General features: G+C 32.7%; 1 protein-coding gene and 1 pseudogene across 1 annotated transcript; both read left to right on the top strand.

Annotated features, from left to right (window-relative positions):
• LOC137836708 (putative disease resistance RPP13-like protein 1) lies at positions 1-4,173 on the top strand. Its single transcript, XM_068645409.1, has 2 exons — positions 1-3,476; positions 3,902-4,173. Exon 1 carries the CDS (start codon positions 119-121, stop codon positions 3,443-3,445), a length of 3,327 nt encoding a protein of 1,108 aa, XP_068501510.1. The 5' UTR covers positions 1-118; the 3' UTR covers positions 3,446-3,476; positions 3,902-4,173.
• A 4,702-nt stretch (positions 4,174-8,875) lies between these two features.
• Positions 8,876-20,686, top strand: LOC137836721 (protein RST1-like; annotated as a pseudogene).
• Positions 20,687-21,121: the final 435 nt, after the last annotated feature.

Genomic DNA, 21,121 nt, shown 5'->3' with positions numbered 1-21,121 from the left:
CCCATTAAACAAAAACATGTTCTTTTTAAAGTCAAGTCATCCTTTCTAACTACTCTTCTTATCACTTTGCCATTCATTCCTGCATTCAATCCATTTCACTTCATTTCCAACTCCTACTATGGCAGCAGCACTTGTTGGTGGTGCTCTTCTTTCCGCCTTTCTTCAGGTTGCATTCGACAGGCTCGCTTCTCCTCAATTTCTAGACTTCTTTCGTAGAAGAAAACTTGATGAGAAACTGCTCGCCAATTTGAACATCATGCTGCATTCCATAAATGCTCTCGCTGATGATGCTGAACTAAAGCAGCTCACAGATCCACACGTCAAAGCATGGCTTTTAGCCGTCAAAGAGGCTGTCTTTGATGCAGAGGATCTGTTGGGTGAAATAGAGCATAAGCTCACCAGATGCAAAGTCGAAGCTCAATCCCAACCTCAAACCTGTACTTACAAGGTATCAAATTTCTTCAACTCTACTTTCAGTTCATTTAACAAGAAAATTGAATCAGGGATGAAAGAAGTCCTGCGGAGACTAGAATATCTTGCAAACCAAAAGGATGCTCTTGGTTTGAAAAAGGGTACTTATTCTGATGATAATGATAGATCAGGCAGTAGAGTCTCACAGAAATTGCCATCATCTTCTTTGGTGGTTGAAAGTGTTGTTTACGGTAGAGATGCTGACAAAGATATAATCATTAATTGGCTCACATCTGAAATCGACAATCCTAACCAGCCATCAATACTTTCCATTGTGGGCATGGGTGGGTTGGGTAAGACCACACTCGCCCAGCATGTGTACAGTGACCCAAAGATCGAAGATGCAAAATTTGATATCAAAGCATGGGTCTGTGTTTCTGATCATTTTCAAGTTTTGACGGTGACAAGAACAATTCTAGAGGCAATCACAAATCAAAAAGATGATAGTGTTAACCTAGAAATGGTTCACAAAAAACTGAAAGAAAAATTGTCAGGAAAGAAATTTCTTCTTGTTTTGGATGATGTTTGGAACGAAAGACCAGCTGAATGGGAAGCTGTGGGAACTCCTCTTAGCTATGGGGCTCCAGGAAGTAAAATTCTTGTCACAACTCGCAGTGAGAAAGTTGCTTCTAGCATGAGGTCTGAAGTGCATCTTCTAAAGCAATTAGGAGAGGGTGAATGCTGGAAAGTTTTTGAAAATAATGCATTAAAAGATGGTGATCTTGAATTGAATGATGAGTTAATGAAGGTTGGTAGAAGAATAGTTGAGAAGTGCAAGGGATTACCTCTAGCTCTGAAAACAATTGGACGTCTTTTGAGCACAAAGTCATCCATTTCAGATTGGAAGAACATATTGGAAAGTAACATATGGGAGCTACCAAAAGAACACAGTGAAATTATTCCTGCGTTATTTTTGAGCTATCACCATCTTCCTTCTCATCTTAAAAGGTGCTTTGCTTATTGTGCCTTATTCCCCAAAGATTATGAGTTTGTGAAGGAGGAGTTAATTTTGTTGTGGATGGCCCAAAATTTTCTACTGAGTCCACAACAGATTAGACATCCAGAAGAAGTTGGTGAAGAGTACTTCAATGATCTACTGTCAAGGTGTTTTTTTAACCAATCAAGCGTCGTAGGGCATTTCGTCATGCATGACCTTCTGAATGATTTGGCAAAATATGTATGTGCGGATTTCTGTTTCAGGTTGAAATTTGATAATGAAAAATGTATGCCGAAAACAACCCGTCATTTTTCATTTGAATTCTGTGACGTCAAAAGTTTTGATGGTTTTGAGAGTTTAACTGATGCTAAAAGACTTCGTTCATTTCTTCCTATCAATTCTTGGAGAGCTAAATGGCATTTCAAGATTTCGATACATAATTTGTTTTCCGAAATTAAGTTTATACGCATGTTATCTTTCCGTGGTTGTTTAGACCTTAGAGAGGTCCCAGATTCTGTAGGTGATCTTAAACATCTCCAATCGTTAGATCTTTCGTCTACAGAGATACAAAAGCTACCTGACTCGATATGTTTGCTCTATAAGTTACTAATACTGAAGTTGAGCTCTTGTTCAATGTTGGAGGAGTTTCCCTCAAATTTGCATAAGCTTACCAAATTGCGTTGCCTGGAATTTGAAGGTACAAAAGTGAAAAAGATGCCAATGCATTTTGGAGAATTGAAGAATCTTCAAGTATTGGATAAGTTTATCGTCGATAGAAATAGTGAGGTCAGTAGTAAACAACTGGGCTGGTTGGGAGGACTCAATCTTCATGGAAGGCTATCAATCAATGACGTGCAGAATATTGGGAATCCTTTGGATGCATTAAAAGCAAATTTGAAAGATAAACGCCTTGTGAAGCTAAAATTAGATTGGAAGTCGAACCACATCCCTGATGATCCAAAGAAAGAAAAGGAAGTACTTCAGAATCTACAACCTTCCAATCACTTGGAGACTTTGTCAATCAGGAACTACAATGGTACAGAATTCCCAAGTTGGGAATTCGATAATCTGGTAGTCTTAAATTTGAAGAACTTTAAATACTGCCTATGTTTGCCTCCCATTGGACTTTTGTCATCACTGAAGACCCTTAAGATTAAAGGGTTAGATGGAATAGTGAGCGTTGGTGATGAATTTTATGGGAGTAACTCTTCGTTTGCATCCTTGGAGAGCTTATACTTCGACAATATGAAGGAATGGGAAGAATGGGAGTGTAAAACTACTTCTTTTCCACGTCTTCAAAGGCTTTCTGTGGGTGGATGTCCGAAACTGAAAGGTACGAAAGTAGTTGTTAGTGATGAGCTCAGAATTAGCGGAAACAGTATGGACACATCGCATACTGATGGCATCTTTCGACTACATTTCTTTCCAAAGCTCCTTTCTCTTCAACTGATAGACTGCGAAAACCTAAGAAGAATTTCACAGGAGTACGCTCATAATCAACTCATGTATCTACGTATTCATGATTGCCCTCAATTAAAATCATTCCTGTTTCCCAAACCCATGCAAATCCTGTTTTCGTCCCTTACCGGGCTGCATATAACTATGTGTCCAGAAGTTGAGTTGTTCCCAGATGGAGGTTTGCCATTAAATATAAAAACAATGTCTCTTTCATGTTTAAAACTTATCGCCTCCTTGAGAGACAACTTGGATCCCAACACATCTCTTCAAATCTTGTTTATTGAACGGTCGGAGGTGGAGTGTTTTCCCGATGAAGTTTTGCTGCCACGCTCTCTCACCTCTCTATATATCTATAATTGCCGAAATCTTAAAAAGATGCACTACAAGGGTCTCTGCCACCTCTCCTCTCTCACACTTGAGGATTGTCCCAGGCTTGAATGCTTACCAGCGGAGGGTCTCCCCAAATCCATCTCTTCTCTTAGAATATGGGATTGTCCATTGCTGAAGGAGCGTTGTCGGAATCCAGATGGCGAAGACTGGGGAAAGATTGCTCACATCCAAAAACTGGATGTGCGATGATTATATTTGAATTTGTCTGGCACTTCAACAGGTTCGAATTCTCCACAATATCTTTGTACCTTTTCGATTACCATTTTCTTAGTTGCAAACGGTAACCCTATAATTGCCATTTTTCAAACAAGAGCAGCACATGATATACTTGAACTCAACTACGTTTTTCATGAATCAATTACTTTTATTTTACTCTTATTTTCGTGCAAAATTATTTCAATTTTTCTGTTGAAATTAAATTCCAACCGAATGTTTTTCCTAATTTTAGAATACTACGAAAATCGTGAAGGTGGTTTGGCATTTGGCATCCATTCCGAACAGAGTATTCTGTGTTCTTATTTCATGTTACTACAGTTTCTGAAAAAAAAATGAACTTAAACGTAATAATAGATCACTGGAACTAAATGATCTAAATGGAACAATGTGCTTATGCTTTTGTTTCTTTCTACCTTATTTCTTCCACAGCTCTTCCAAACTTGGTGTGTAGCAGTGTACCATGATATTATACAGAGGAAATAAGTACAAGGGCTTGAAATTGGGTTCTGATGAGGAGTTCCTATACAACCCTTAATTCTTAGAATGGAGTTTTGAAATTCAAATACTTTAAACATTAATTCTTAGAACATTGTAGATTGGAAAGTGGATTTCTGAACCAAACTCTTTTGTTGAACCTCTTGGTGGGTCTATTTCATTCTAAACTTGTCTTTGAAGGAATAAAATAGAACCCACTTTTCTTATTTGTATGTTACTGTTTCAATTATATTTTACTACTTTATTACCTCTCCTCTACAATCTGGAGATTGTAATTGGATTTTTAATCTTGCTTTTTAATAGTAAGGAATTTTAATCTTCCTTTTCTTTTCTTTTTTATTAAATTGGTTTCAAATTTAAAAGAAAAGAAAAGAAAAGTCAAATTAGTATACAAAGTAATCTCACTAAAAGCTTAAAAAGTCAAATGACTAAAAAAACCATGCATAAGGAGAAAAAACGTGTTTCAAAACCTTGTAAGAGCACAAAATTTGCAGAATTAACAAGTTTATTTTTTACTTGATTCTCAAATGTGAAATAAATAACTATGAATACTTTTCAATCTTTTAAGAGTATGAAAAAAATTAAATGTCAATTTTCAATTTTAATGTTTTTGAAAACACATCTAAAGTTTATTTAATTGATTACTCAAATTAAATTACCTTATTTTTTTATCAAAATTAAATTTATTAATGTGAAATTTATCAAAAAAAAGAGAAATTATATAACTTTTGCATTGAAGTAAGAAAATGTGAAAAATAATGTGACATAATGAGATATAAAAAATAATAAGATACTACATTAAAGATAACCTTAAGAGTCATTTTTATAGGTTGATTTAAGATAATACAAGAGATTATCTTAATAAGGTTTATTAAATGTATCATATTATCCTATTATATAATTATTCATGTGATAGATATAATATTATTTTTTTAAATGTAAAAAAATTAAATAATAATGTGAGAATTTGAATGTTTAATGTTGAGGTTTTGAATTTTACACATTATCAATATAAAAAATTTATTATCACTTGGTAAAAGAATAAGGTAAATATAATTTTTGAAAAATGATTACTAAAAATCATTACATATTATTATTTGTCATTAAATAATAATATAAAATATTTCAAATTCATAAAACTATTAATTAATGTTCATCAAACTGTTGGAATTATGTATAGATATTACCAATTTTAAAAAATTACAAATTTCTTGGTAAAAAAAATTAAACCTTTTATCACATAAATTAAACGAGTGTATTATTTTCCCACTATAATTGATTATTAGATTCTTCACACCTTGTTGGAGAAAAACATTACTTTCATATTGAAGAAACAATATAAAAGGTAATTTTATTTTTCTTTCTTAAAAAAAACCATAGATTACATTTTGGTAATTTTTTTATTTCGTAATTATTAAGATGTGGTATTTATTTGTTAAAAATCCTTTGAAATCACATGAGAAAAAAATGAAAGAAAAAACGAAATTAATTTATTTATAATTTATAAAAAGTAATTAGTCCAAACTATCATATTTAAGTTTTTTAAAAAATTGATAATTTTTATTTGTGTATATGGTAAATTTAATTATGAAAATATTTATATAATTTTTTCTTATATAATTTTTTTATGGAAAAAGTTAGTTTTCAACCAAATAAAATTTTCAATATTTTTTTTACCAAAATTACTTATCCTAGCTGTCTTTGAGCTAATTTACCCTTTTTTATTGTTGGGCTGTCACTCTTTGTATTGAAGTTTGTCCAATTGAATCTGGCTTTGACCTAAAAAGTTGGTGATTGTGTTCTAAGTCTTTTGGTTCTTGTTTAATATTTGGTAATTTATTTTTTTATCCATTGGTGTTAAAGCTAATTAGCTAGATTTTGAATTTCAAAAAGAAAGATTTGGGGAGAGATTAGGGTTAGGGTTAGGGTTAGGGTTAGGAAGGTAGAGACTATAGAATAGGAGAAGATGTTGGGAAAAGATACCAAACATATGGTCCTAATAATGTTCATCATTGTTTTCAAGAAAAACACAAAGTTGGTCTCTCAATTAATTACTTGGTAAAAATGGATGTTCTTTTTATTGTGGTAATTTTTTTAACATGAAAATTACATACATAAATATTATTACAAGATTTATAATTTAAAATAAAAAATTTGATAATATTAACATGGTATAATTAGTATTTTTATTAGAATAGATTCTAAATTACTCGAATATTATTAAAAAGTTAAATAATATTTAAATTATATTATAAGATAATTAGTATTATATTAATTAAATTAAGTTAAATATTATTTTATAAATTAAAAGATTATTAATATTTAAAGTAATTTTTATTATTAATAAAAATTTATAAAATAATTTTCAATTGATATAACATTATTAATAAAAAAATTTATTTTAAATATTAATAATATTTTAATTTATAAAATAATATCCAACTTAATCAATATAATAATTGATTTTTTTCTTTAAATTGATATTTAATATTTTTCTTATGTTATTTTATTTTATTAATTTATAAAATAAAATTAACTTTCTTATTTATGTGTTATAATTTAATCATATTTTTAATTAATATAAAATCTTCAATATTAAAGAAGAACAAAATGCAACAATTAAAAATAAATAAGAGGGACAAATACAACAAATCTCATTAATTATTAATTTTTCATTTTTTTTAACCAAACAAACAAAGTTAATTTTCTTATTTTCCCATCTATTTTCTCCTAAAACAAATTAAAAATGATTTATATTATTTTAACGTCTTCAATTAATTTCTATGATTGATGGATGAGACATTAGACATGCAAAAAATCAAAGCAAAAAATGGTAGGCACATGTCATGAGAACAAAAGTCTTCCATCAACATGCATGATTTGATATAGGTCACTAGCTCATACATAGCTATAACCTATTTTGTAAAATTAATGTCTAAACCTAATTTATTATTTTTTAACCTTTTTTTTTTTAAATTAGTATGATTATTTTAAAGTGTTTTTTCACCTATTTTCCTATTAGAAACTTGTTTCATGTATAAATATGTTAGCATGTTAAATATTGGATAGACCACCATTTTAAAAATGTGACTAACATGTTTGCTCATCATTTAGTGAAAAATTAAACTAATTTACTTTAAACTAAAATTAAAAGAAAACTAATCTTAAAAGCTAAAATTCAGTGTAAATTGAAAACTAAAATTATTTGTAATGTTTAGAATTTTTAAAACTTACAACCAAACAACAAAGTTTTGGAGATTTGGCTGATTAAATAAAGATCCAATAATATATACTAGTATTTTTATTATGTTATTTTATTTTAATGAGTTAACTAGTTGCAATTATTCTTATACGACTTAAAAAAGTCAACAAACTTATCATATAGTGTGGATTGTGATGAGATGAAAATATAATTTTGTTTACATAAAAATATAAATTTCAATGTTTTTAATTTTCTTGAAGATAAAAAAATATTTTAACCAAAAAATTTGGATACTAAAACTATTTTAAAACCCATTTTGAGTTACAACCATTTAATAATTCTAAATAGTATTAAATATTAAATCAAATTATTTAATTAAAATATAATTTTTTAAAAATATAGCAAAAGACTCTAAGTTTAAAATATTCAATGTATTCTCCATACTAATGATATAAACCTAAAACCGATTAATATCTACTCCTTTTAAGTGTAGTAGGTCTTGAGTGTCAAGACATATAACTTTGAGGGATTGAATTGCAAACCACATTTGTATAGATAATTTCACCAAAATAGACATATTTTCTCGAAAAATGAGATTTGGAAAATCACATACTTAAGTTAACCACCACATCGATCGCAATCTAGTTAGTCTGTCTAAGACTTCATCCAATGTTTGAGTTGAATATAGTTTGACGATATACAACCCCAGTATCGACGCCAGCCCAATGACATATAGAATAAAACATCTAAATGCTTTAAGTTTATTTTACCTATATTTTATGTATAATGCTTACATATGTATGCAATTATCATCCAAGACACGCTAGTAAAAGTTCAGGGATTGATACCTAATGTAAATCCAATCAATTGTAAATCCTTTGAAGATTGAAATGAATGAACAAATTGTCAACGATGAACTTAACTTGATAAATAAGTATGACACACCATCACTCAAATGATAAGTCATACAATTTTAACAACTAACTATAATAAAGTATTTTCATTCAACAACTTAATTAAATTTAAATACATTTTAATTTACTATTTACATGTTCATAATTAAACTCTATCAATTATTTTCCATGTGAAAAAGCATAACATTGTACCAAATTTTAAACCAAATTACTTTAAATTTGTTAAACAAATTTTCAAAGTTAAAAAAAATCTCAATTTTATCTATCATTAATTTTAAAATTAGTACATGCATAAGTTTAAAATTTATGTAAGTAACCATCTAATTCAATAAGAATTTTCCACACATACAAGCCCACACTCAACTTATATCAACTTAGGATTCAAACCTAAAGTTTCTTACCCTTCAAGGTATTTAAGTTTTAGAATGATTAAAATAAAAATGTAGGATTGTTTTTACTTTTTTCATGTGATTGACAAATGATTATTGTCAACTTGCATAATAATACTTAACATGAAATTTTTTATATATATAAAAAATAAAAATGTATGAGATTTATTTATTTTTACCTTAAAAGCACATCTAATCCTCAAAACATGTTAAATTTTGGCTTAATTATAATTTTGATCTTATTTTTTCAAAATCCGTAATTTTGATCATAATTTTTTTATGATTTACAAACTAAATTAATCAATATTTTAATTTATTAAAATATAAAAAATAATATTAAGCATAAATTTTTTCTGTAATTGTGTAAGAGTGTGATGAAGCTTCTTTGGTTTTGGCTGAATATGAAGTAATGAGTGAGAGAGAGTAACTAACTTTCTCACTGTGATGGAGTCTTACGGTCCTCTTCTAGAGAAGACCCGAGTGCCTCAACCGGGGCTCCAAAACCTCGCGGTTGAATCCATTTTCTCGAAGCTTCGATCCGCGCCGAAGCATCTCGACCCGGAATCCGAACCCGGAAGACGCGCCATTTTCCTCTGCCTCACCTCGCCGTCTCCTCACGTCGTCGACCACTCCGTCCGCCTCCTCTGCCGCCTCGCCGCCGACTCAGTCGTCCCCGTCGCGCGCGCCTCGCTCGAGCTCCAGGCCGCGCTCGAAGGCTCCGACCCGAAACTCGTGCCTGTGTTCGTCAAGGGATTGGGCTTCCTCGCTCGCCACGAGTTCCGCAACAATGCCTCTTCACATTCTGCTTCTTCTTCTTCCTCTCACACTCATCCGTTCGTTAGGGTTAGCTGCTCACCACACTCACCACACTCAACGTGAAAATTATTCCGCCTTCGGAAATTGACTGAGTTGAATTCATTTTAAGTAGTTTTTCTTTGTGTTGGATAAAAAATATACTATAGGATTTGGTTCTCATTTGCTTTTGTGATGAAATCATGAGAATTCAGAATCACGTTTGATCAAAATATTTGCGAAATTAGTTTCATCCAAAGGCCGAAGAAGCTGAAAGATAGAAACTCGATTATAATTACTGAAATGAGTGTGAGTTTGTTTTAAATTGAGGAAGTTCAGTGAAAGAAAATAATTGGGAAGGACATGGAGAGGGAGAGTGATATTTTCATGAACTATTTGATTTATGTGAATTATGTTATTGGTTAGATAGAGAAAGTTGTGTTGTGATGGATCACTGTTTTCATGTGCAAACATTGTTGTTTGTAGTTGACAAGAGAGCAAAAGAATAAACCCTGAGAATTTTGTATAACTTGATGCACTAGTTAACTTCACGAGCAAGGTTCCAAAGAATGGCTGTGACTGTGAATGTGCCCTCATTGACTGCATTTGCCTGCAATTTCTCACAATGTTAAGGATCGTGAAGAAATCATCACTGCAAGTGCTATGTGAAACCTTGCTCCTGACCTTGAATGAAGTTTGATATTTTATTCAGTCTGAACTTCTGCAGCAGGTGTTGCTGTTTATGTTGCAGAATAAGCAGGTGGGAATGGTGCGCGTTTGTGAGTTTTTAAGGCCGTTGTTGGATGTCTCAATCATAAAATTGTTAGTTTTGGAGTCATCCTCTTCCTCGTTTGCCATGCAACTGGTGTCGTCTATGGTGACTTTCTGTTGCTCTTTTCCACATGACTCCATGCCTGCTTTTAAGCTGCTAATTGACTGCCTTAAGTATCTTCCGCATGAGGGATCCGATGTAAGTGTAATACGAGAATAAGCATTGGATATGTTGTGTTAAATTAGTTCTTTGTTTGTTCGTTTTGTTTTATTAGTTTAGTGATAGGTGGAGTGAAATGATTATCTTGTTGCTGTTTTGTTTTCGGACCTTCCCAGGACTACAGGAAATTAATATTTATTGTAGAACATATGGTGGAGGCATATATAGTTGTACTGAAATCTTTGGCTGGAATGAAATCAGTATGTCCCTTGTAATTTAAACTTCTCATTTGCGTTCCTTGCTTTTATGATGATGTTTTCTACTTCAATTTAATTAATGCCTTGCCCTTGTATTTTTGTTGATCCCTGTTAGCAGCTGATAACTGAAGCTCAACTGTGTGCTGTTGAATTCCTGGAAACAGTTTTTTCTCTATCTACATGTCTTCAATGGCACCCTGGTGGTCATGAGCCCGTATGTGAACTCTTTATGCGCTTGTTAACTGTACAGAAAGATATTGGGTTAGCATGGTTACCTGGTTTGTCATCAACTATTGTATCATTATTCATAATCATTGTTCAATCAGAACTTGAACACGAACAAATTTCTATACTGAAACTCCTTCTCTTGATCCTGAAGTGGAAATATGATAGTGCTATGTTTTCTATAGCTGTCTTGATTTTGAGGTTTAAGCATGCATGCAAAAGTCCAATGCACTTTCATTTTCCATCAAGTTCTAAGTCAATCTCTAAAGTGTTCATATTTCATATTTTCATGGAAAAGATGTTTATGAATTTTCCAGGATACTGCTCTTGCATACCCTTTCTTTGTCTAGTTGCAAAGAATTGGGTTCAGGATTGTAGGCGGTTCTTGGCACTAGGGCTAAGTTTACAATATGCACACCACCTGTATATAATTCCACTGAAACATTTCTTTTTGACTCCTGCTGTAAAATGCTCTCTGCTCGAATTCATAAAATAATCCCTCTAATTATGCTCATTTGATACTGCTGTTAGTATCATCATTTTTTATAACTTATTTATTGTTAACGATGCAGATGCTGCTATAAGCAGGACTGAATTCTCCTTATTATTTGAAGAGACTTTGTTTCTTCTTCCCATTCTTAGTCTCATGTCTTCCCCTTCCAAATCTGTTAAAGGATTGGCAACTGATTTACTTCACCTTTTGGAGAAGCTCCTTGCCAACATGTTTGTGCCTCCAAAAGATAAACTAATCCTTGAGGAGGGAGTTCATTATCTCAGCACGCCAGGAATTATAGTTTTCAGACTTTTGCGTCATCTGTGGTATCAGGTATTTTGTCTGGGATATCATTTTTCTGTTTAAACGTTTATTTATATTATCTATGCAAATTGTATATACATTTTGACAGAAGCATTTATATGCTGTAGTACTATATGTAAACCCACAATTTATGTGACCAGGAAAGGGCAGTAAAATAGTATATTGTACCTATATCTAGTTTTCTACCCCAGCAATAATAGACTTTAAGAAATATGTATATGTTTTTTCAGGATGGAGAATCTTCTTCCAGATCTTCCCTTCTGAAGTTGACTTTACCGGGATTGAATCAAAGTGAAATAATGTATGATAGACCAGCATCTTGGGTTTCCCATTTAAGAGGGTTCTGTCTGTCAATTGTTGACCAACGAAAATCTTCATTACCTCTCTCACATTCTCAGGAAGTGTTTCTGAATGGTATAACCTTTTAGCTTTTGTGAAATGGAGTTATAGTTGTGTTAAAGGGTGCAAGAAATTAATGTTATTTCAATGTCTGCCTTGCAGAGATGCCCTTGTTACTCAGTTCTGTTCTCAATGTTTTATTGATACACCCATCAATGGGGGCTGCTTCTGTCGATTCTTTGTCTTCCATTGCCATTATGGATCCCAAACTAGGAGTTCCTTTGTTGCTAACAATTATGTTTTACAGTAATATATTCAGAAGAAATGATGTCAATTGCCATGATATGCTGGTAATTTCTCCATTTTGTAGTGACACTTATTGCATGTCTTACCTTGTTCTTTTGTCTCCCATTATATGTACATTATTTTTCTTCCTCTGTTGTTTTTTGGTTTTTTTTGCAGTTAAAAGTTTTTGAAATGCTGCCATCACTTGCTTCACACTCGGCAATGATTCCACTTGTTGTTCAAACTATCCTGCCAATGCTTAACAAAGACGCAAAAGTGTGCGTACACCCGCTAGATTGTGTAAATGTGTATTTTGTTTGGTTCTTTTAAAAATATATTATTATTATTATATTATTCTTGCTCATTAGTATCCTGTTTTTGGAGAGATGATGTGTACCATTGAGGTCCCTTTTTTAGCATTGAGTATAACATAAAAATGTAATCAAAGTATGTGAATTCTGAGCTGCTTTTGTTTTTAGCTGGAAAATGGAACATAATGACATCCAAAAGCCAATTTTGTATTTATAATTTCTGCTTTTCCTTTGTATTACTTTCAGGAGCCTTACTGGTTTTTGAATATTCTTTGCAAATGACATATCCCTTCTGTACTTGTGCCCGTAAATATAAGTACAAATCTAGTGCTCCGGGTAGTATAGCCTAAATCTTCTTCTTCTTCTTCCTCAAGTCCCCATGGTGGAGGATGTTTGGTTTTTAAGATAGAAAATTCGTTGTGGTGCTTAAATGTCATCTTGGCCTTGAAACTAAAATATGGTCATTTTGCATTCTTAAAAATATTAAATATATATGCAATTTAGCTTTAAATACTTTTCCTCAACATGCAGCTCATTACATTCTACGGCAACTAGATTGCTTTGTCGAACCTGGGAGACTAATGATCGAGCCTTTGGGAGTTTACAGGTGAGCTTTTCACTCTACACTTTCCTGTATTTTCCATTGCAACAAATATTATTTTAGGCGGACATGTATTCATAACTATTTTATGCTGAAGATGAGATGACTTGAAATTTTGTAATTGATCGAAGAAATGTAATTGTGAACTCAATAAAATTGTAACTGTTTGTGAAAAGTTTTCTTAAGTAAATTTAAACACATTGAAATGGTGCTAGTATTCCGTTCTGTAACTCTATTATTTATTAAGATGTGCTACATATGATTAATATTTCCATTGTTCTCAAGAGTAGAATTTATTTCTAGAAAATTTATTTGTAGATAAATAAAGTAAATAACTTATTTTCTAAGCTTTTTACTTGGCTTTGATGATTAAAATCTGAGATAACTCCTGACATATTGATAAACGGTTAGTCCAAACTGTTTTTGAATTGGAAAGCTAGCTGCTAGAGTTAATGTATTTATTTATTCTTAAATTTGTTTGCATTTAAAATTGTTTGATATCTAGAAGTTAACATAGAAGTAGCAAGAATAATAGTTGCTTTTTTGCAAAAGATCCACACTTTTCTCATATTTTTGGAGAGGACATATTCACCCAAGCAAAGTTCAAACTTAAATCCACAATTCTTTGATGCTAAGTAAACAGTTCTTACACATAAAACCACAATTCTTTCTGTACTGTGATATATTCTTGTGAATCCATGAAAAGGACACATAAAAAGGTTTTCTATAAATTTATGTACAATCTGACAGTTTGGCATTTTGTCTGTCTCATTCTTTCTAACTTTTGTCCATGCAACATATTTCTTAGATTTTTATTGAGGATTGAAATTCCAATTTTGTTTGAGTATTTTACAGTCCCTGGCCATGTCTTCAAAATCTTACTACAGTAAATTTTTCCTATATATATATATATTTTACATTTGTCTCTATCTAGGGTGTCTTGCTCCCTAAAGGGTTCACCAATTTCACATCTGAGAGAGAAATCTGCATCAGCATGGCTGCTTCCATTCGAGATGTTTGCCATAGAAGTCCTGATAGGGGTGTTGATCTCATCTTGTCTGTTTCGGTATGCTCTGCCTGTACTGTTTTCTTGATTTTCTTTTTGCAGTGCATCCTTTGATGAGAAATTACGGTTTAACAGTCTTGCATTGAGAACCAAGATCGTGTAATTAAAGCTCTAGGCTTGCAAAGCCTTGCCTTCCTGTGTGAAGCTGATGTGATTGGTAATTTTCTAAACATATTTGTGGAACAATACTATACCAAGGAATAGTAATTTATGCATTTACAATTGTTTGATACCAGATCATGTTCAATTTATTTGTTAAATAGCATTCTGATCTGATATGTTGACTTCTTTAGATTTTTACACTGCATGGGATGTCATTGCAAAGCATGTGCAAGGTTACAAAGATGATCCTATTCTTGCTCATAGGTAAGCATGTCTAAGATTCCTCTGCATACACTTATACGTTGTCGACATAGATTATAATAATGATGGTGGTGAATTATAGAAAATGAAAAATTAGAAGTTATATCCCAACTCATCAAGTGACATTGACAACTTCAGAATTTTTCATTCTTGAGGATCATGAATTTTCTTAAACAAAATATTGCTTTACGTATTTATCTTCTTCCAGTTAATAATATTTGATTCTGTGTAGTATTTAGATTGAGGTGTTCTTTCTCCATAAATTAATATATAATTTCCTAGTTTAAATTGTCATTCTGTTGTCTCATTAAAAGATATTTCCTGTATTATGGCAGCCTTTGCCTTCTGCTAAGGTGGGGTGCAATGGATGCAGAAGCATATTCAGAAGCATCAAAGAGTGTGCTTCCAATTGTTTGGAATGTAGTTACCTCCAGTTAAGATAGACAGTGGGCAAAAGGAAGAATTTCAGCCCTGGAGTCACTTTCCCAATATGAAGTATATCCACTGATACAAATGTTGCTCTTCTGCATGAGTGGACTGTTATTTTATTGAATGAAAGAGTAATTTACACTTGTTCCTTTAATATTGTTTTGCTGTCACTTTCCAGGTATCCCAACTTGAAAATAGTATTCCAGATTTCAAGAAAATGATTTTAGAGTTGTTCTTTTCTGAAACAAGCCCCAACGTTCTCAAGGCTATGGAGGATTTTCATGTCAAGATAATAGCATATGAGCACATGTAAATACTGCATCCTACAATTTACTTATATAGGATGGTGTAATCTTAGTATGATTGAATTTGTTATTTTTTATATCCATTTGCCTTAGAAATCGCCGAAGACTAGTCAAGGAAAAAAGAGTTACAGGAAGCAAGATTGAAAAATTGATGAATGTATTTCCACAGGTTATATTCTCTTCAGGTATGGTGGTATCAGCTTTCCATTGTGTTCTTTTCCCAAGAATTCATGCAAGAAGAAATTCAGATCTGATGGTTGAAAAAATAAAATGAAATGCTTAAATCAAGTCTTTTGTTACCAATAGCTCTTATCAGACTCTGTTCGGTTTAATATAATGATTTTCTTGTGTTATTTGCATACGCCTTGATCTTAAGCAAATATTTACAGGAAAGATAAAGGAAACTAGAGAATTACCTGGTGCCGCTTTAATATGTTTTTCTTTCACTCCTAAAGATGTGAATGAACATCAAGCATCCAAAGTAAGATATTGACAGTTAAATATAATCGGATTAGATTTGAATGAACTTTTGATCTGATATTATAAGTATTCAGAGGTTAAGAGATGTACATACTGGGTATGAAATTGCTCTAGTGGAAGTAGGTGCTTCTCTTCAGCTCTCAAGAAATATCTTGCTTGCGCTGATGGCACTGCAGTCTTGGAAAGGCTTTGTGCGACGTTGGATGAAGGCTTACACACTGTCATATGATGCTAAGGCACAATTGATTGTCCTAGATAAAACTTCTAAAGCTGCTAGTGACATTTTGAAGGTCAAGATTGGTCTTTTGTCATTACAAACCATCTTTTTTTACCCATTTATCAGTTATTTGTATTGAATGCACAAGTTTGTCATGTCTGATTTAGGTTTTTTTACATGCTTTTTGTGCAGAGTATGATGGCTATAGCAGATGAGGCTATACCTAGAGCTGCTGAAAATATTGCACTGGCTATCGGAGCACTTTGTGTGGTGAGAAGGTTTTCTATGGTTATGCACTCATTTAAAATCTTTAAAGATTCTGCTTAATTATCCTCTGTGCCACATGTTGGCATCTTAACATATACACTGTTTTCAAGATTATTGAACATGTAGTGAGTCAGCTCTCTAATAATCTAGTTTTAATATGTATCTTGTGTAATTGGCATAATAACATTTGCTTGCAACTAACTTTGGCCTTTCTATTGTCAGGTTTTGCCTCCTTCTGTTCACACAGTTAAATCTGCTGCTTCAAAGTTTCTTTTGGAATGGTTGCTCCAACATGAACATGAACACCGCCAATGGTCTGCTGCAATTTCTCTAGGATTAATCTCTAGTTTCATGTAACAGATCATAAACAGAGATATCATAACATCACGGGACTTCTTGAGGTATTCTTGTTCTCTATTTTTTAATTAAAATTAAGTGCCGATGAAAGTAAGTTTTAATATCAAAAAAGCTATAACATTTTTTATGAATTTCTCTTGACATTTTAGATTAATCACAAGTGTTTATGGAACTTTTCATAAGTTCACCTTTTTCGCTTAGATTTTATGAATCAAAAGCTTTTTGGAGGTTCTAATAAGAGGTTGTAACACACTTAGGTTCCCAATTTCCATTGTAGTAGAATAGTTGAGAAGTAAGAATGCTATTACACACATGAAGGCTAAAGTCAGAGTTTTAAATGGATTATTCTGTCAATTTTTATTATTTTTTTTCAATTTGGTTCACTCTTGAGAGAAACTTGTTGATAAGATTTTCTGGCATTGCATTTAAGTGATTGTATGAACTTCCAGGTTCTTTTTGATAGTAGAAGTTCCCTTGTAAAAGGAGCATGTGGTGTTGGATTGGGTTTTTCTTGCCAAGATCTTCTTACCAGGGTTGAAACTTCTGTTACCTCTACTGTGATGAAAGAAACAGAGAAGATTCCAGAATCTGAATTGCTAGGAAGAATTATTACTGCCTTAGCTACAATGATACAACAGAGAACTCAATGTTCTTCTGATGTTTTACACAGTCTATGTTCTTGCTTTCCACTGGGTTCATATGACATAAGTGGTAAAGCATATGAACAGATATCTGACAACACTGAAGAGTTGGAAGAAGATATCTGGGGTGTTGCTGGACTTGTTCTTGGTCTAGCTACCTCCATTAGTGCAATATACAGAGCTGGAGAGTTGGAGACAGTTATTAAGATAAAGAACTTGGTAATATCATGGCTTCCATATGTGCATTCAGTAGTTGAAATAAAAACTTTCCTAGGGAAAGAATCTGAAATTGTTTTAGCACTAGGATCCTGTATTGCACTTCCCACTATAGTAGCTTTTTGCCAGAGAATGGAATTGATGGATGATGCTGAGTTGGACCACATTGTGATTGCCTTTAAAGAGTTGATTTCCGAGTTAATTTCTGTGAAAAAGTCTGGCATTTTGCACCATAGTATGCTGATGGCATCATGTGCTGGAGCAGGGACTGTACTTTCTTGTATATTGAAGGAAGGTGTTTACTCTTTTGAGGCTGAACACGTTAAATGTTTACTGGAACTGTTCAGGAAATGTTACGTGAATCCTTTCCCTTCTCTTGTTCATCTTGGTGGCATGCTAGGAGTTGTTAATGCTATTGGAGCAGGTGCAGAAATTTTGGTCAATATGAATTTTCCAAAGTACACTAGGCAATCTGATTATCAGAAGGTAATTTACCTTTTTGATAAAAATTGATACCAGCTATCTCATCGTATTATTTATTTTTTTCTTGCTTCATATTTAAATATCTTACTATTTAAAAAACAGGAGTCTTCCTCTGTAATGGGCCCTCTCCTATCAAGTTCTGATTTTGAACCATACTTGACATCATTGGTGCAAGAGTTGTTTCTTGTGGCACAGAATTCTGATACTCAGCAGCTACAACAGTTTGCTTCCTGGGTGCTTGCCTTCCTTCGACATCATTTATGGTCCAGGGAACTTTTGGGGGTTGATAGTGATAGCAGTGTAGCTGAAACTAGTTCAAAATCTGTTTCCCATAGTTTTTCTGAGGACAGTGTTGTTTTGAAGCTTAGTTTGTGGCTTATGGATTTCAAATACACTGAGGTAAATGTTTTATTTTGTATAAATTTTTATATATATTTATTCATTTGCTTGCTTGCATTGGACTACTTTCCTTCCCATCTGTAACTCTTTTTTTCTGTTTATTCTCCTTTCTTTGTCCGATAGAAGGTGTGATCCTTTGCATTTAATGTCTAAGTTGATGCTTAATTTTTCTTTTTAGAATTATCTAAACAGATTTTCTTATCACGTTTGGGAGTTGAAAATCAAACTAACTACAAAAGTAGCTTAAAATCCATAAATCATTTAGTCATGATTATATATAAATTTGAAGTGTCCACTGGAAGCTAGTTGTTGGGATTTGAACTTAAGTGTTTTTTTAGAAGTCTTATGAATGAATTTAATATTTCACTTTTTTCGTGTACCCTTTTTAATTACTGGCTTAAACTATAAAATCATCTTGGTTTTTTGTTGATCTTGGTTATTCGATGATATTCATCATTGCATTATTTCTTACATGTTTTGTGCCATTGCGTAAACTGAATTCAACACAGTAACTACTTCTGCTTCTCCTATTTAATTATTTTTTTCTTTGATTTTGGCATGGGTGTATATGATAAACTTCCGTTGTACATCTATATTTTCTATTACAATAGAGTTTTATGATATGTTTTTTTGTTAGTACTTCTCATTTTTCTCTTATTTTGTCATCCAAATTCAGCCCGGAACTGTTGACACAGTCATTGCTGTATTAAGGTGTCTTTCTAGAGCTCCCAGGTTGCCAAGCTTGGATTGGGGCTCAATTATTAGGCGTTGTATGAGGTATGAGGTCAAAGTTGTTGAATTGCTACCCAAAGACTCTACTTGCAAGAATGGAACTCTTCGGGAGGAATCCACCATGTTTGCAATGGCTCATGCAAATCAATTTGAGCAATCACTTATTGTCTTTTACTTCATATATAGAGTCGGGCACTTACCACAAAAGCTTGTTATGTATTTCATGCTGGAAAGGTCTCTATGAATGCCTGGACGAGGTTTCTGTGGATACATCTAGTCACATATCTCATATTGAGAGGTGCATGGAGGTTCTATTTACTTTATTACCGGCAGTTCAATCTTCTGTAAGTGTAGTGTCAGGGGATGTTAGTTCTGCAGAGGAATGGTCCAAGGCTGTAAGATGCTTAGGGAAGGCTCCAGAAAGTTGGCTATTGGATTTCTTGAAGGTATGGTGTCCATACATGATATATTGTACGATATCTCTTCATCCAACTTTCCCCTCAAGAAAAATATTTTGAGTTCTGTCACACAATAATAGTAGTAATCTTTTACAATATGTGATAATTTCTATTGTTTGTTGCCTGTATTATGTTACGAGATGTTTTGTTGTTTACCTTACCTTAATTCTTCTTGTTGTTGATTCAAACTAATTGAGGTCTAGCTTATTATTAGGTACGAATTGTCACTTTAAACCTGTGATCTGTGCTGACAGTTGCAATCCACAGGTTTCACATGAGGAGTTTGTTCAGAGTGCTGGAAAATCTATTGAAATCCAGAAAAAGGTTTGTGCTAAGATTAAGCTTGTGAAGAATGGTTCCCTTTCAGTGACTGAACTTGGAAAGATGAAATCCTACATTTTGAACTCCCAATCACAAGGTTAGTTTTATGCTTTGGTACTCAATGTTTCTTTATTTTTTGGCAAAGGAAAGCTCATATCAGTTTGGGCTGAAATAATTGATTGTTCACATGTCAAATGTCAATACTATTGGTCTAATTTTTGCAGGACTCTGGGATATACTCTTTGAAGTTGTGGCAGCTTTGTACCGTGCGGAGGGAAGTATTAAAAAACAGTGGCTTATTGATGCTGTTGAAATTAGCTGCGTATCCAGTTTTCCTTCCACGGTAGTAGTTCCTTACTGATTATCACAACTTATTTGTAGTAACTTTCAGGCATATCATGGAAAAATTCAAAAACTAAATTCAACAAGAATTGGTGTGCTATTATAAGGGTTGCATATTCTTTATTTGATAAAGATAAATGCATTAATTTTCAGACATTCATTTGTTTTGGAGCTTACTTTGTGCAGGCACTGCAGTTTTTTGGTCTGTTATCTGCTTCATGCTGCAAGTATATGCCCTTTATGATCGTGGACCAACAAATGGTAGTGAATGATCTACCAGTCACCCTTGTGTCTCTTCTAGCAGACCAAAACTGGAATGTTGTTGCTGAAACTGTCGTGTCGCACCTCTTTTCATCTACAGAACGCATATACAACTGGGCTGCGCAAATAGCAGACGGTTCCTATATTCCTGGTTCAAAGTGTATTGTTTCACAACTACTGTGTTGTTCTTCACATACTTGCTTGGTCTGGAGTGTTGTTGAGACTGTTCTCTAAGGCATGAAGTTATAAATAGAACCATAACATATTTTTTTTATACTCTAACAAATCACCCGCAAGAAATCTCCTTAGTTAGTTGCCTTGACCTTAGTAAGTTTTAATATTAAAGAAACTAGCATTTCTAATAAACATCTCCATTTGTTAAATCTTTCGTGTCCATTTGTTAAATCTTTCGTATACTGTGATAAAAAAGCTACCTGACTCTATGTTTGTTCTATAAAAAAGCTTTTCAGTTTAATGAACTTTGTGCAATGGCAGCAACACCTGATTTGGAGAAATCTTAATTAAATAAAACAACGGGGTCTATGGTTTTTTTTAGCTACTTTTCCATTTCTCGATTAATTTAATTTTATAAAATTTATTTATAACTTTTTTTGTATTCGCTTATAAACATCTTTATTTTTATTTGTTTTTAGTGAATGTGAAATTTTCAACTCAGACATGAAATTAAATATTTATGAAAACATGTTTTAATGGTTCTGATGTAGCTCAAATTTGTTGTTTTAAAATTGGCGAC

This window comes from Phaseolus vulgaris, chromosome 4 (genome assembly GCF_000499845.2).
Source record: "Phaseolus vulgaris cultivar G19833 chromosome 4, P. vulgaris v2.0, whole genome shotgun sequence".
In the NCBI taxonomy this organism is placed as follows: domain Eukaryota; kingdom Viridiplantae; phylum Streptophyta; class Magnoliopsida; order Fabales; family Fabaceae; genus Phaseolus; species Phaseolus vulgaris.
This window is presented reverse-complemented; position numbering and strand designations above follow the sequence as displayed.

What these genes read in the sequence shown, in the direction of transcription:
- LOC137836708 (XM_068645409.1), top strand. Translation starts at nt 119, where the DNA reads ATGGCAGCAGCACTTGTTGGTGGTGCTCTTCTTTCCGCCTTTCTTCAG.